Below are 16,155 nucleotides of genomic sequence, written 5' to 3'. Positions count from 1 at the left end.
AGACTGATGGCAGCTTCAGTCATGCAAGCAAGAAATTGTAAAGATTGAGACCAACCAAATGCACTTGCAATGAAGAAAGCTGGATGGATCATGAGTTTATTAACAAGACCAACTTGATAGGCTGAGGGGAAGAGAGGGAGGCTTCCAGCTTGGGAAAACAGAAGAAAGTAGAGTCATTTACTGAAGTACAAGTGTGGGAGGAGTAGTTTTGAGATTAGTTTGAACAAATGACCTTGTCTCCAAATGTACAGAGATGATTTAGGGTGTGTGATGTACATTTCAGAGAGATGTGCTCCCCTTCCTGTCCCTGGGGCCTCTTGACTCTCCCTTACCCCTTCTTAGACTGACCCGTTTCTCTCCTTTACTCTTAACCTCTTCCTCTTCACTAAATCTTCCCACTCAACATTTTAAAAGCTGTGTGTCTTTCCTTTTTAAAGTAACAATAAGAAACATAACTCTCTGTCCTGCGCCCCCTTCTAGATGTTACCTTTTTCTTCACCTGGCCCCAGTTTCTGCCTGCCTTTATACTCAGATAGCTTCCATGGTCGAGCCACCAGGAGATACAGAGATGTTGTCCAAAACCCAGTGTTTTCTTCTTTACTAGGAATACCATGTTTTGCAGCAAATCAAGCCATACGAAGGCTTTCTGTAGCTCATAACTTAGTTTTGCCATGCGCTGGATGGGTATTTCTAAATATTCCTTTACCTATGTCAGAGATGACTTCCTACCACTTTACCATTGGGCTTTTCACCTCAAAGCGAATAAACAGAAGAGTGGAGTCAGTAATCTTGTCCTTGTTGCTTTATGTGCACGTTCCATAGATGGTTCAAGCTGGTTCCATGCATGCTTTTCTCAAAAAGGTTCAGTTAAGTTGAATGGGATCTCTCCAGTTTCAGGTTCTCCTGAGAGGGGTAGTTCAGGCTTTTTCCATCAGAACCAAGTGGAATTTCTCATATGGTATCTAACTTTCAAGTATCTCCCTTGATCTGAGTGATTTAAATAGAAAATCCAGACCAAACGGCACCTGGGTGGCTCAGTCGGTTAAGTGTCTGCCTTCAGCTGAGGTCATGATCCAGAGTCTTAGGATCAAACCCCATATCGGGCTCCCTGCTCAGAGGAGAGTCTGCTTCTCCCTCACCCTCCCTCCTGGCTCGGGCTCTCTCTCTCTCTCTCTCAAATAAGTAAAATCTCGCTGGACCCTGGAGGAGGCTCTGAGCCTTTGCTACCTGAAGTCCCCAGAGTCCCAGGGAAAGGCCTGCCTCTCTGGAGGAGCCAAGACCAAGACTGATCTTCTCACCTGGTGGCTGCCAGCTGAGCCAAGCAGAACCCCTCAGCAATAAAAACTAGATGAAGAGTGAAACTACATAGTAATGTTGGGTGGTGATAAGTGCCAAGGGAAAAAAATAAAGCAGAGAAAAGGCATTAACACGCTGGGCTGTGTGTATGTAAAGTGGAAGTGAACTTTAAAATCTCATCTCCAGAGAAGGCCACCTTGAAAAGCTGACATTGGAATAGAGACCTAGAGAAATGAAGGAACGAGCCAGGCAGGTATCTGGAATAGCAGCTTTCCAGGCAGGAGGAAGAACACGTGGAAAGGCCCTGAGTGAGACCAAATATGACATCATCTTACGTTTTCAGTGGATCGCCCTGGCTATGGTATTGAGAGTAGATTACTGACAGTCAAGGGTGGAAGCAGAGAGAGTAATTAGGAGGTTATTGCAATAATCCGAGGGAGGGTGACAGTAACTTGGACCAGATTGGTGGCATTGGAGTTGATGAGAAGTGGTTGGAGCCTGGATATATTTTGAAGGTAGACCCACCTCCTTGTCTTTCCCTCAGGAGTTACCAATTTATTGGTCAGTGACTGGGACTTTAATGTGCTACCCTTTAACTGGGAATGTGGCCACTTATTGAAAAGACCTTGTAGGGCCCATCTCTTGCCATCTGGCACCTTTTGTTCTGCCTATGCTTGGGGGTGCGCGCTAAGCAGTCTGTTCTCCAAGCATCTGGCTGGATATGTGACCCAACTCTCCTCAAAAGCAGGTGCCCCCTCACCTTCCCAACCCCCCCAAAAAACAGATGCCAGGATCTAGATCATGGAAAGAAGCAGGAACTTCACATTGGGACTCAGGGTGCAGTGGTATTCTCTGATGCAACTTTACTCTGATTTCCGGAGTTACTGGGCACTGGGTTGGCTAATATAATAGCTGGTATTTTGTTCCCCATTTGGCTGGTGCCATGGGTCTTTTTATATTATCTGGGGCCTGGATGGAAAAGGGGGTGAGTGAATGGCGTCCATCAATAGTCTTCACCACATAAACAAGATTTTAAATGTCACTGTTTTAAATTATGCTAACTTTAATGTTTTTGTTTCTCCTTTTCTAGTGTTCACATGGTTCCATGGCCATTTTAGTCAGTAACTTTATTTTACTTATTTATTTATTTATTTATTTTTATTTATTTATTTTTTATTATGTTATGTTAGTCACCATACAGAGTAACCACTATCCTAACCACCAAGGAATATAAAAAGTGCAAAATATGGCCTTTAGGTTCTAGGAAGGATGAATTCTTTGGTGTTTCTCTGGGGTCTTCACACCTTCCTGATTTGGCTCCTCTAAAATATGCTAACGTTAGCTGTCAGATCTGATTCAATATCTGAATATGGCGAGGTCTGATGCCAGACATTCTCCAGGGCTGGAAATTTAGGATCCTTATTGATAGGATCCTAATAGTTATACCCTTATTTTGAGCCACACACACCTTGTCACAGGTGGATTATTTCTATTTGCTTTTGTGCTTTAAACATGCTCCATACTTATCATTCTAAGTATAGGAGATTCTACCTCCAATTCAAAGGGCATGGGCCTTAACTTCCCTGACTCAGATTGTTAAAATTCTCTCAAATGGTGTTAAAATGGAATCCTTCATTTTATAGACTCTTTATTGCTTGGAGGGAAAACAGGATTAAAAAGATTATACTCACTCATTTGAACCCTGTAGAAGAGATGACAAGTCTAAATTAGTGAAAAAGCCTAAATTATAGATTTTTTTAAAATGCAGTTTTATTGCTTTCAGACATATTTATGGGAACTTGAAGTATAGGTCTTCTGGGGACCACATAATTTATTAAAGAAAAAATTTTATGGATGCTTTTAGAATGCTTGAAAGTTAATTTTCCTAAGTGCTCAACTTTTCTTCTGATACCTTGGTATCACTATAAATTTCTTCACAAATCTTTGTTTCATAGATATTATTAAATAAACCTCAATGTAGCTTTTATTCCAATTATAATAAATTCTACTTTAATGGGATGTGAATTAATTATATTTTACTACAACTTAAAAATCTTTTTATAGGCCAATTTTGATGATCTGTGGAGGAAGTTTGTTACATATTCATCTGGTGAACAACTTTTTGGATTGCCTGTGACTGATTATGAGATTTTACACAAAACTAGGTAAGTGTATAAATTGGGCAAGTGTTACATGCAAATAATGAAATACTGTCCATTAGAAGAATCATGTCATCATTAAATCCTTTATCATGCAGAGAAGAGCCTCTCTTAGAATACTCCTAAATATTTCCCTTATTCCTGGCTATTGCTGACCCACTGGATCCATAGTCATCACATATAAAAGAAATATTCTTGGGGAATGGAAAGTACATTGCAAAAATATCTAGTGTTTGTGACCTATATTTAGCCTGTGCTTTCTTTTGTTCTCTTCACTATTTTTGAATAGTGTCCATTATTGTGCAGAAGCACTGCAATTTTGGATATATTTTTTATTTAGAGGATTACCCATCCTTGGCTTTCCAACCCTTCTTACTACCTTTATGCTAAGTGCTCTTCCCCTTTGGGTAGACATAGAAATTCATCAGGATTGAAGGCCAAGGAACTTCATTGATTTTAAACAATAAGTAGATCTAGGATTTAAGTAACTATATTTTAACAGAATTTTATATAACTTTCCTCAAGGTCAAAATTAAAACTGGTTTTTGCTTATTAGGATCATGGCTTTAAAAAAGAACTTTATCTTGACTTCTTTCAAAGTCATAACACGTCTTTGCAAAATAAACAAGAAATTATCTGACCATAAATCAATGCTTCAGCCTACTTTAGGGTACATGGTTTGTATTCTTTTTCCAAAGCAGTCATTCACTAAGCTTAACCCAAGGACCAGTTGCGTTAGAACTGCAGGTATCTGTTCCTTGCCCTGATTTACTGAATCAAAATCTCAGGGATTGGGTCCTGCATTTTTATAAATTCTCTAGTTAACTCTTTTGCACGTTCAGTCTGAGACTCAGTGTTTTATTTTAACCCTCAGTGTCCCAGGAAAAATAATCATCCTCATTTACAATTTGGATCAATGGACCCTTTTATTTTATTTTATTTTTTACATTTTTAAGTAATTTATGAATAATTTGCAAAAGTAAGAATAAGGGAATGGTGAAAAGCACTTTTGTTAGAAAATGTAATTTTAAGAATTTAAGCAGAGAAAACCCAAACTTTTACTCCATAACACCCTGGTTTGAAGATACATACACAAAATGGAGACTGACTTCAGAATGCAACTGGAGCCCAACCAATGTGAATTGACTCCTTGGTGAGTCAGAAACTGCACCAGATTGAATTGTTGTACAAAAAAACCCTTGATTTGCGGCAAATAGGAGATCACAAGGAATGGCTTCCAAAGCCATGGCTCCCTAAGAATGGGTGAATGAGTTCCTTTTGTTTAGGGTTAGGATGAATGTTTAGATAGGGAAGCTTTGTCATCCTAGTAGAGGTGGGCATAAAGTCACACATGCGCCTTAAGGAAACATGCCTAATCACACATTGTATGTTATGCAAATGAGGCTGTGCTCCTCTTTGGGCTGAGTTTTAGTATTATAATGAGGTAAAGGTGATTGTAGGTCTTTCCAGAGGTCCCTCCATGGTCCATCTGCATAGGCGCCAGTCAGAGGTTTAGCTCAAAAGGTCTGGGTGGTCATGTCAGGTGGGAGGTCTTGTCAGTCAGGGCAGTTGCCATCACCTGAAGGGTGGTTTAGGGTTTCCTTTGCTGAGTTAAGAGGTAAGCCAGAAAGAAGAGCTTAAGGAAAAATGTAAGAGAAAGATGAGTGAGTAGAAGCAGGTGGGTGGTAAAGGTCAAGTCCTGGGGTCTTGCTGGTGATACAACCAACTGCTCATCAGCTGTCATGCACAAACGGGACCATACCCATTCTGTAAACACTGATTTCCGGTTTCAAATCCATCTCCCACAGCTTCTAGCTTATTATTACTTCTGATTTTTCTTGCACTTGCATTGTTAAAACCCAAAACTGTTGAAAACTCGGACACTCATAATTTTGTTGAAGAGAGGAGCACTATCTTTCTTGCATTATAAATGCCAAAATCTTTACTTGTAGATTTGAATCAAGTCAATGGATTTTTTTCATTTCTGCATCATCTATCTCCTTTGAGTACACATCTGCCTTCAGCATTTGTCCACTTAGGGAAAGTCCCAAGTAAAACTTACGCAAACATCACAGATAATGAAAGAAGAATCATTTATCCTTTTCACAAAATGGGATGGCCTAAGTTCTTGTAAAACACTGCATTATGAAGCCCTTGCCTCTATTGAAATATATTGTTCACTCATAAATGTCAGATCTGAGTAAAATTCCTCTAGGTAATCGTCATCTAAAGACCCACCATCTGAGATCTCAATACATAGTTAGTTTCACTATTACAGTTAGAGTCTAGAGTGCTGTTCTGTGTCTCTTTTCTCTTTAATACTTGGGGAGCACCTTTCTTTATCAGTTGTCTTCTCTTTGCTGTTTCAAGTAAAAAAAAAAAAGTGAACAATTCTGAATCCTTAACTGTATTAAGTGAAAGCTAACCAAAAATCAAAAGAACACAAAGATGGTTGGTGTCCGTCCAGAGTTCTTTTTTGATACTTTCTTAAAAGATGATGCAATGAGGGGCACCTGGGTGGCTTAGGTGGTTGAACATCTGACTCTTGGTATAGGTTCAGGTCATGATCTCAGGTTCATGGGATCGGCCCCGCATTGGGCTTGTGCTCAGCATGGAGTCTGCTTGGGATTCCATCTCTCCCTCTCCCTCTGCCCCTCCCCACTCTCTCTCACAATAAATAAATCTTAAAAAAAAATATGACGCAATGCTTTGGGTGTCACAATATGAAACCTGAAGGATAATTGTTGTCCCTTCCTTATGGGAGATCTTGTCATTCTTTCTGTGTTATTTTAGTAATTTTTAGTGTAGTTGGGAATACTCTGTGATTAATAATGAAATAATTTCTAAGATGATGAATCAGCAAAATGAAGCAAGAATTGGAAAAACAAGATAACCAAGATTCCAGAACATGTTTTAGATTTATAAAAGGTCCCAGTGTACCCTTATGATAATTGCAAGATAGAATGAGTTTTACTATATTAAAAACATAAGCAAACCTTATCTTTGGTCTTTGGATTATTTACAATAAATAATAAAAGTTGTGAATATCAATCCTTACAAATAGTTAAAACCACTCACAAAATAACCTCAAAAACTAAAATTGGGTCTAGGGGATACTCATGGTCTGCTAAGGATTGAGGAATTCTTGGGAGCATCCACAAACTCTGTTGAGTGGTCAGTTTTTGATGGTTTATACAATAAAGGACTTTTTCTTTACTTGGATCTATAATCCCTCCTCTTAGTCTTGTTACGTATATAATTCCATTTGGGTACATGAGGGAAAGCTTTTGGTAGGAAAGTGATGTTTAAATCACTTTCCTAAAGGCAGATGTTCTCATAAAAAACCAGCTTGCATTTGAAAAAAAAAACAATCAAAACCTTAGCCTTAGCTTTGATCTTATTATCAAGTTCTGGTCACATTGTTTGCAATGATTGGAACCGTAATAATAATCAAACCATTTGTTAATGTCAAGTCATCGTATGACCTGGAATATTTGAGAGCTATAAACTTGACCTAATTGATAGAGCTTTAATAAAATTTTTGTTTGGAAACTGACAGGGTTGTTTCCATGTTGGTGTCTATAAGACATTACACATGTCATGTATGAAATATTTGATTGGATGAATTCTGCCTATCCAATAATGACATTTATTTTTAAGATACACATGTAATGACTTTATTTGGTTTCCCAGAAAAGAGCTCAACTTGCTGCAGAAGCTGTATGGACTATATGACACTGTAATGAACAATATTAGTGGTTATTATGAAATACTTTGGGGAGATGTAGACATTGAAAAAATTAATGCAGAACTGCAGGAATTTCAAAACAGGTGAGTTTGAAATGAATTAAGCTTACCTTTTTATAGTGCCTATCTTCATAGGAGCTGTAGGTATTTTAAAAATGAATTTATCCTCTGATATATTGCTGTATATACATAATGCTTCAAAGAAATGGATAGTGATATAGTTTTTTTTTTTTTCTTTTTTCTGAAAGGTGTCGTAAACTCCCAAAAGGGCTTAAAGATTGGCAAGCTTTTTTGGATCTGAAAAAAAGAATTGATGATTTCAGTGAGTCATGTCCTCTGCTGGAAATGATGACCAATAAGGCAATGAAACAGAGACACTGGGACAGAATCTCTGAGTTAACTGGAACCCCATTTGATGTGGAATCTGATTCTTTTTGTCTTAGAAATATTATGGAAGCACCACTACTTAAACATAAGGATGACATTGAGGTACATAAGCTTATAAGATCTTATCACTGGTTCATTAAAGAACATCTCCTTTTACTTTTCTGGAAATTATACAAATGGACATTTTATTTAAGAGTGTACTAATTGCCCTATGTAATGTACCCTCAAAATTTGGAATGATCCTGAACATCCTTTGGTTTTGCAAAATAATATAGTAACTCAAGGAGATAAGATGATTATTTGAAATATGTTAGTTTGGGAGGTCCTTAATCTATCCTCCTTGTCCCTTAACTAGCTCTCATTTTAAAAAAATCTGTTTATTTCTGTATTGCACTCCTGGTGAATTCCTCAGAACATTTTCCAAATTTCTGATTCCATCCTTTTTCTTATTAGTCTACTACATATTTAAAATTATTTTTCCTTTCCAAGATTTTTAATTGGTTCTTTTTCTTTTTGTGTGTGTGCTTACTGTTTGCATGGTATCTCTTTTTTTATTATTGAGATATAATTTTTATAATTATATACTTTTTATTACTGGGATATAAACATATTAGTTTATGTTTGCAGTGTTATGACTTGATACATTTATATATTACAAAATGATCATCACAATATGTCTCGTTAACATCCATCACTACACAAAGTTAATTTTTTTTTCTTGTGATGGGAACTTTTATCTTAACAACTTCCAAATATACAATACAGTATTATTAACTATAGTCATCATGTGTACATTACATCCCAGGACTTATTTATGTTATAACTGGAAGTCTGTACCTTTTGACCCCCTTCACCCATTTCATTCACCCTGCAACCCCCCGACTTCTGGCAATCGCCAGTCTATTCTCAGTATGTATGTTCTTTCTGGTTTCTTTCTTTTTGAATTAGTGTTTTCATTTTCTTCGAATAAATACCTAGAAGTAGTATTGCTGGATTATATGTAGCTCTATTTTTTTTCTAAAGGTTTTATTTATTTATTTGAGAGAGAGAGAGAGAGAGAGAAAACACTAGTGAGGGGAGGGGCAGAGGGAGAGGGACAAGCCAACTCCCCATTGAGTGGGGAGCCCAATGTGGGGCTTGATCCCAGGACCCTGAGATCATGACCTGAACCAAAGTCAGATGCTTAACTGACTGCGCCACTCACGTGCCCCTGTAGCTCTATTTTTAATTTTTTTGTGGAACCTCCATACTGTTTTCTATAGTGGCTGCACCAATTTACATTCCCACCAACAATGTGCAGGGTTCCTTTTTCTCCACATCCTCCCTAACACTTGTTATTTCTTGCCTTTGTGATGATAGCCATTCTAACAGGTGTGAGGTGGTATCTCACTGTGGTTTTGATTTGCATTTCCCTGAAGATTAGTGGTGTTGAGCACCTTTTCATGTACCCGGTTGGCCATTTGCATGTCTTCTCTGGAAAAATGCTTATTCCAGTCCTCTGCCCATTTATTAATTGGATTGTTCGGGTTTTTTTCCTACTGAGTTATGTGAGTTCTTTATATATTTTAGATATTACCCCCTTACCGGATTTATGATTTGCAAATATTTTATCTTGTTTGTTAGTTGCCTTTTCATTTTGTTGATGGTTTTCTTCGCTGTGCAGAAGCATTTTAGTTTGATGTTGTCCCACTTGTGTATTTTTGTTTTTGTTTCCTTGGCTTTCTTACCAAATCCAGAAATCATTGCTAAGAACAATGTCAAGGAGCTTATCACCTGTGTTTTCTCCTAGGAGTTTTATGGTTTCAGGTTTTACATTCAAATCTTTAATTCATTTTGAGTTAATTTTTGTGTGTGGTGTAAGGTAGTGGTCCATTTTCATTCTTCTGCATGTGGCTGTCCAGTTTTCCCAACACAATTTACTGAAGAGACTGCCTTTTCTCCATTGTATATTCCTGGCTCCTTTGTCATAAATTAATTGACCATAAATGTGTGGGTTTATTGCTGGGCTCTCTATTCTGTTCATCTTTATGTCTGTTTTTATGCCAAATATACTATACTCTTTTGATCACTATAGCTTTGTTATATAGTTTGAAATCAGGAAGCATTATGCCTCCAAGTTTGTTTTTCTTTCTCAAGATTGCTTTGGCTATTTGGGGTCTTTTGTGGTTCCTAATTTTAGGATTATTTCTTCTAGTTCTATAAAAAATGACTTTAGAATTTTGATAGGGATTGCATTTAATCTGTAGTTAGCTTTGGATCGTGTGGACAGTTTAACAATATTAATTCTTCCAATCCATGAGCATGGGATATTTTTCCATTAATTCGTGTCTTCTTCAGTTTTTTTCATCAATGTCTTAGAGTTTTCAGTGTACAGGTCTTAAACTTCCTTGTTAAATTTACTCCTAGGTATTTTATCCTTTTTGATGTAATTGTAAATGGAATTGTTTTCTTAATTTCTCTTTAGGATAGTTCATTATTAGTATATAGAAATGCAACTGATTTTTGCATATTGATTTTGTTTTATGCAACTTAACTCATTTATGAGTTCTAACTGTTTTTGGTGGGCATCTTTAGGGTTTCCTATATATAATATCAGGTCACCTGCAAATAATGGCAGTTTTACCTTACTTCTTTCTTCCTGATTCAGATGCTTTTCATTTCTTTTCATTTCTAATTGCTCTGGCTAGGATTTTCAATACTAAGTGGAATAAAACTGGTGAGAGTAGGCATCCTTTTCTTCCTCCTGACCTAAAAGCATTGAGTGTGATGTTAGCTGTGGATTTGTCATATATGGTCTTTATTACGTTGAGGTATGTTCTCTCTCTGTACCTTTGTTGAGAGGTTATATCATTTATAGATATTGAATTTTGTATGCTTTTCTGCATCAATTGAGATGATCATGTGATTTTTATCCTTCCTTGTGTTAATGTGGTATATCACATTGATTGGTCTGTGGATACTGAAACCATCCTTGTATCCCTGGAATAAATTCCAATAAATTCCAAGGTTATTGTGTGTGATCCTTTTACTGTATTGTTGAATTCAGTTTGCTAGTATTTTATTGAGGATTTTTGCATCTGTGTTCATCAGGGATATTGGCCTGTAGTTCTCTTTTTTCATGGTGTCTTTGTCTGGTTTTGGTATCTGGGTAATGCTGGCCTCATAAAATGAATTTGGAGTGTTCCCTCCTCTTCTGTCTTTCTGAAGAGTTTGAGAAGATTGGTATCAATTCTTCTTTAAATGTTTGGTAGAATTCACCAGTGAAGCTATCTGGTCCTGGACTTTTGTTTGTTGGGATTTTTTTGATTACTGATTCAATCTCCTTACTAGTAATCAGTCTGTTCAGATTTTCTATTTCTTCATAATTCAATCTTGGTAGGTGGTATGTTTCTAGGGAGTTACCCATTTCTTCTAGGTGGTCCAATTCTTGTGCATGTAATTGCTCATAGTAATCTCTCATGCCCCTTTCTATTTCTATGGCATTGGTTAATGTCTTCTTTTCATTTCTGATTTTATTTGAGTCCTCTCTTTTCTTGGTTGGTCTAGCTAAAATTTTATCTATTTCATCTATATTTTCAAATACCAGCTGTTTCTTTGACCTTTTCTATTGTTTTTTTAGTCTCTATTTCACTTATTTCCACTCTGATCTTTGTTATTTCTTTCCTTCTACTAACTGTGGGCTTTGTTTGTTATTCTTTTTAAAATTATTTTAAATATAAAGCTAGGTTGTTTATTTGAGATTTCTCTTCTTTCTTAATGTAAGCATTTAGCCTTATGAATTTCCCTATTAGAACTGCTTTTGCTGCATCCCATAAGTTTTGGTATGCTGTATTTCCATTTTCATTTTTCTTTTTTTTTTTTTTTTTTTTTTAATTTTTTTATTTGCGAGAGAGAGAATGAGAGACAGAGAGCATGAGAGGGAGGAGCGGACTCCCTGCTGAGCAGGGAGCCCGATGTGGGACTCGATCCCGGGACTCCAGGATCATGACCTGAGCCGAAGGCAGTCGCTTAACCAACTGAGCCACCCAGGCGCCCTCCATTTTCATTTTTCTTAAGGTATTATTTTATTTCTCTTTTGATTTCTTCTTTGAGCCATTAGTTCTTCAGTAGCATGTTATTTAATCTCCACATGTTTGTGAATTTTCCAGTTTTCTTCTTGTAATTGATTTCTAGTTTCATACCATTGTGGTTGGAAAAGATGCTTGACATAATTTCAGTTTTCTTATATTTATTGGGACTTATTTTGTGGCCTAACATGTGATCTGTCCTGGAGAATGTTCCATGTGCACTTGAGAAGAATGTGTATTCTGTTGCTTTTATATGAAATGTTCTACATATGTCTAAGTTCATCTCATCTAATGTGTCATTTAAGGCCATTGTTTTCTTATTGATCTTCTGTCTGAATGATCTATCTATTGATGAAAGTAGGGTATTAAGGTCCCCTACTACTATTGTATTGCTGTCATTTTCTTCTTTTTGGTCAGTTAGTATTTGTTTTATATATTTGGGTGTTCCTATTTGGGTGCATAAATATTTACAAAATCATATCCTCTTGTTGGTTTGACCCCTTTATCATTATATAATGACTTTCTTTGTCAGTTATTACAGTTTTTGTCTTAAGATCTATTTTGTCTCATATAAGTATAAATACCCTAGCTTTGTTTTGGTTTCCATTGCATGGTATATCTTTTTCCATTTCTTCAATTTCACTCTGTGTGTGTCCTACATCTGAACTGAATCTCTTGTAGACAGCCTATAGATGGGTCTTTTTTTTTTTTTTTTTTTTTGGAGAATTTAGTCTATTTACATATAAAGGAATTCTTAATAGGTATGTACCTATTGCCATTTTGTTAATCATTTTCTGGTTCTTTTGTAATTCCTTTGTTCCTGTCTTCTCTTGCTCTCTTCTTTTGTTATTTGATTATTTTCTGTAGTGGTATGCTTTATCTTTTGTGTATTTACTATAGGTTTTTGCTTTGTAGTTACCATGAGGCTTATGTATAACAACACAATTATAACAGTCTATTTTAAGTTGATAACTGAAGTTTGAATGCATTCTAAATCTCTACATTTTTACTTCCCCCCACCACATTTTGTTTTTGATGTCACAGTTTACCTATTTTTATCTTGTGTATCCATTGACAATAATTGTAGTTATAGTCTTACTACATTTGTCTTTTAACCTTCATACTGGCTTTTTAAGTAATTAACTTTACTACCTTTACAACATTAGATTATTCTGAATTTTACTATATACTTACCTTTACCAGTGAGATCTACACTTTCATATATTTCCTGTTCCTAATTAACACTGTTTCATTTTAGCCTAAAGAAGTCCCTTTAACATTTCTTGTAAGGCTTGTCTAGTGGTGATGAACTCCTTATGTTTTGGCTTGTCTGGAAAACTCTTTATCTTTCCTTTGACTATGAAGGACAACTTTGCCAGGTAGGGTATTCATGATAATTTTTTCCTTTCATCACTTTGAATATATTGTGCTCCTCTCTTCTGGTGTGCAAAGTTTCTGCTGAAGAATCTGCTATTAGTCTTGTGGGAGTTCCCTTGTACATAACAAGTTGTTTTTCTCTTGTCATTTTTATGATTTTCTCTTTGTTTTTAACTTTTGACACTTTAATTATAGTGTCTTGGTGTGGGTCTCTTGGGTTCATCTGTTTTGAAATTCTCTGGGCTTCCTAGGTCTAGATGTCTGTTTCCTCCCCCAGTTTAGGGATATTTTCAGCCATTATTTCTTCCAATAAGTTTTCTGCCCTCTTCTCCTTCTGGGATTCCTAGAATGTGAATGTTGGCCCATGTGATCTGTAAGTCAGATCACATGGTCACCAGAGTCAGGCTGTTAAGGGATGTGCCTTTTGGGTGACAGCCACAAATGCCGGGTGCCAGTTATTTACACAAGCTCCTTTGTTGGAGATGCCAGCATTTGGGAGCAGAGCATAAGGAGTCTGAAGATAGCACTCACCCTTCCAAGTCTCTGGAGAGGATTATAGTTGACCCTTGGATGTATGTTTCATTAGAGGCCTGATCCTCAGGCCACAGCTGTGAAGATAAAGCAAGAGGCCTCTTTCAAAGTAAGAAACCGGACATTTCCTTCTGATGTCTCAGTGCTCAGCCCTGGGGTGGGTAGCTGGTTATGAACCTCCCCCCGCCCCCCATTTATTATAGTCCTGTGGCAAACCTCATTTGCCACCAGAATCAGGTGATCAAGAGACATCCCCTGGGTGGCAGCTACAAAAAAAACCCAGGGGGCCAGACATGTGCATAAACTCCTTTCTGGGAGACATCGGTGACCTGGAGTGAGGCAGAGGGACAGTGCATCAGTGGTGCCCACCAGCCTCCGTCTTTGGAGAGTATTTCAGTAGACCCTGAGTTGTATATTAAATTAGATGCCAGCCTCTCAGGTAGAAGCTCTAAGATAAGCAAATAGGCCTTTTTCACAGAAAGGCTGGGCAGTTTTCAGTGGGCTGCCTCTGTGTTGGACCCTGGGGTGTAACAAGATATGTCTATGCAAACCCATTTATAAGGGCTTGACGCCCCCTGCCCTCCACCCCCACCAGAGCCCTCAGGCCTGGGCTTCATCTCTACCCAGTGGTTTGTGTGTCTTTTCCACTTCAGGTCCATGGAGATGTTTGGTTTTTAAGCCTGGTATGTTTTCTACTTTCTCTGTTTGCATTTTATCAATTATTCTATATTTTTGGAGGTGAGGAACTGTACCATGTAACCAGAAATCTCCCATATATATGGTTTTAAGTTTTCTGCCTCTTCTTTTACCATTCTTTTTTTTTTTTAAAGATTTTATTTATTTATTTGAGGGAAAGAGAGAGAGAGCACAAGCAGGGGGAGGGGCAGAGGGAGAGGGAGAAGCAGGCTTCCCACTAAGCAGGGAGCCGGACTCGGGGCTTGATCCCAGGACCCTGGGATCACAACCTAAGCCGAAGGCAGATGTTTAACCCACTGAGCCACCCAGGCTCTGCATCTCCTTCTCCCCTTCTTAAAAACACATGTACACCAGAAATTTTGTTTTCAAAGAATTTTGTCCTACTTATAAATATCATTCAAATACTCTTGAAGGAAATGAAGAATTGAAAAAGAACTTTGGTGCCCATCTCATTCTTATAGGTAGGTTTTACACTTAAGAATATAGTCATTTATAAGCTGTGCTTTGAAAACTTCATTCTATAATTCCAAGGAATTCCAGGGTTCAGTTACTATTTGTACCCCAAAACAGATCCTCAGTGCTGTGTATGCCTGTGCATCCTGTTTGCTCTGTTCCGCATGTCCTGCCATTAGCCAAGCTGGATTCCTTCTGTCCCTGGACTCACTGCCTCTAAAGGAACTCTTTCCCCTCACTGTAAAATGTCTGCCCCCACCACCCACTGGAATCCCACTCAGTCTCAGATGCTCCCTCCTCAGTGAGGCCTTCCCTCCTGACTGCGGGCAGAAGTCCTTTCTCCCTCTTCAGAATTCACAACAAGTCATACCATTCTGAGGACATTGATTACATGCTACTTTGTATTATAATTATTTGTAGAAATACCTTTTGATTCCTTCCCATCTCTGAGATCTGTGATTCTAAGTATGAAAATAAATAGAGGCCTGGTAGGGAAAATACATTACTTTTATTTTTCCTTGTGAGACTCTCGTATCAAGGACTCTCAGAAAAACAGGAAAACCTGTGAGAAAAAAAAATAGAATGACTTTTAAGCAAATGAGATATTCATATTAGGGCCAGAGCAAGCTGGAATACAGCAATGATTCTGTGTTACTTTGAAGAGTTCAGAGGACCCCCCACATATATCCTCCCTTGTTTCTCATAACAACCTGCTGAGATAGAGCAGCTGTTATCATCTCCATCTTGGCCAAAAAACTCCAATTAAAAATGTAATCAAGAAACATGAAGATTTAAGTTCTGTTATTGCGTGTATATGGTACCATAAAAGAACTAGTAGTCAGATGGTCAGAAGGTTCTGGTTTGAACTTATAACATGATGATCATGAGCTTTGGTTTCCTTGGCCACAAAATGACTAAATGACTTCTAGGTTCAAGCTAGAAAATTCTATGATTTTCTAAGGCACTTAATTTGTAATTGAAAATGTCATGACATATTCTTTGATCTCCCTCTGAAGGATATTTGCATATCTGCCATTAAGGAGAAGGATATTGAAGCCAAGCTGACTCAGGTGATTGAAAATTGGACGAACCAGAACCTGAGTTTTGCAGCATTTAAGGGAAAGGGAGAGCTCCTTCTCAAAGGAACTGAATCAGGAGAAATTATCACTTTGATGGAGGATAGTTTAATGGTCTTAGGTTCCTTACTAAGCAACAGGTAATTTTATACTTTGGGGGGAAGGTTTTAATTTGGTTTTTAGGGTTATATAATACTAGGTGAAAGCCCAGTTTTGCAGCTGTGGTATAACACAAGATTCTGACCTGAAGTGCTCACTCTTGTCTGTCCTTAAATGAGCTACCCATTTTCCCTAACAGTCATGGCCTCTGTCTCTTCCTTATGGTACCCATCTCTTCTTACTGTTTTTCTGGTGGGCACCATCATA

General features: G+C 37.5%; 1 protein-coding gene and 1 long non-coding RNA gene across 2 annotated transcripts in view; one reads left to right on the top strand and one right to left on the bottom strand.

Annotated features, from left to right (window-relative positions):
- Window positions 1-16,155, top strand: part of DNAH8 (dynein axonemal heavy chain 8) — a 431,463-nt gene that overhangs the window by 202,082 nt on the left and 213,226 nt on the right. The window contains exons 33-36 of the mRNA XM_078055380.1: window positions 3,361-3,461; window positions 7,149-7,286; window positions 7,451-7,691; window positions 15,730-15,929. Of these exons, the coding sequence (XP_077911506.1) occupies window positions 3,361-3,461; window positions 7,149-7,286; window positions 7,451-7,691; window positions 15,730-15,929 (680 nt within the window). The remainder of the gene's footprint in view (window positions 1-3,360; window positions 3,462-7,148; window positions 7,287-7,450; window positions 7,692-15,729; window positions 15,930-16,155) is intronic.
- The window catches only part of LOC144379086 (uncharacterized), a 231,690-nt gene that overhangs the window by 149,545 nt on the left and 65,990 nt on the right, over window positions 1-16,155 (bottom strand). The window lies entirely within an intron of this gene.

The sequence above is a fragment of the Halichoerus grypus genome, chromosome 9 (genome assembly GCF_964656455.1).
Source record: "Halichoerus grypus chromosome 9, mHalGry1.hap1.1, whole genome shotgun sequence".
Classification (NCBI taxonomy): Eukaryota; Metazoa; Chordata; class Mammalia; order Carnivora; family Phocidae; genus Halichoerus; species Halichoerus grypus.
The sequence above is the reverse complement of the archived record's forward strand: the minus strand, read 5'-3'. Positions and strand labels throughout refer to the sequence as shown.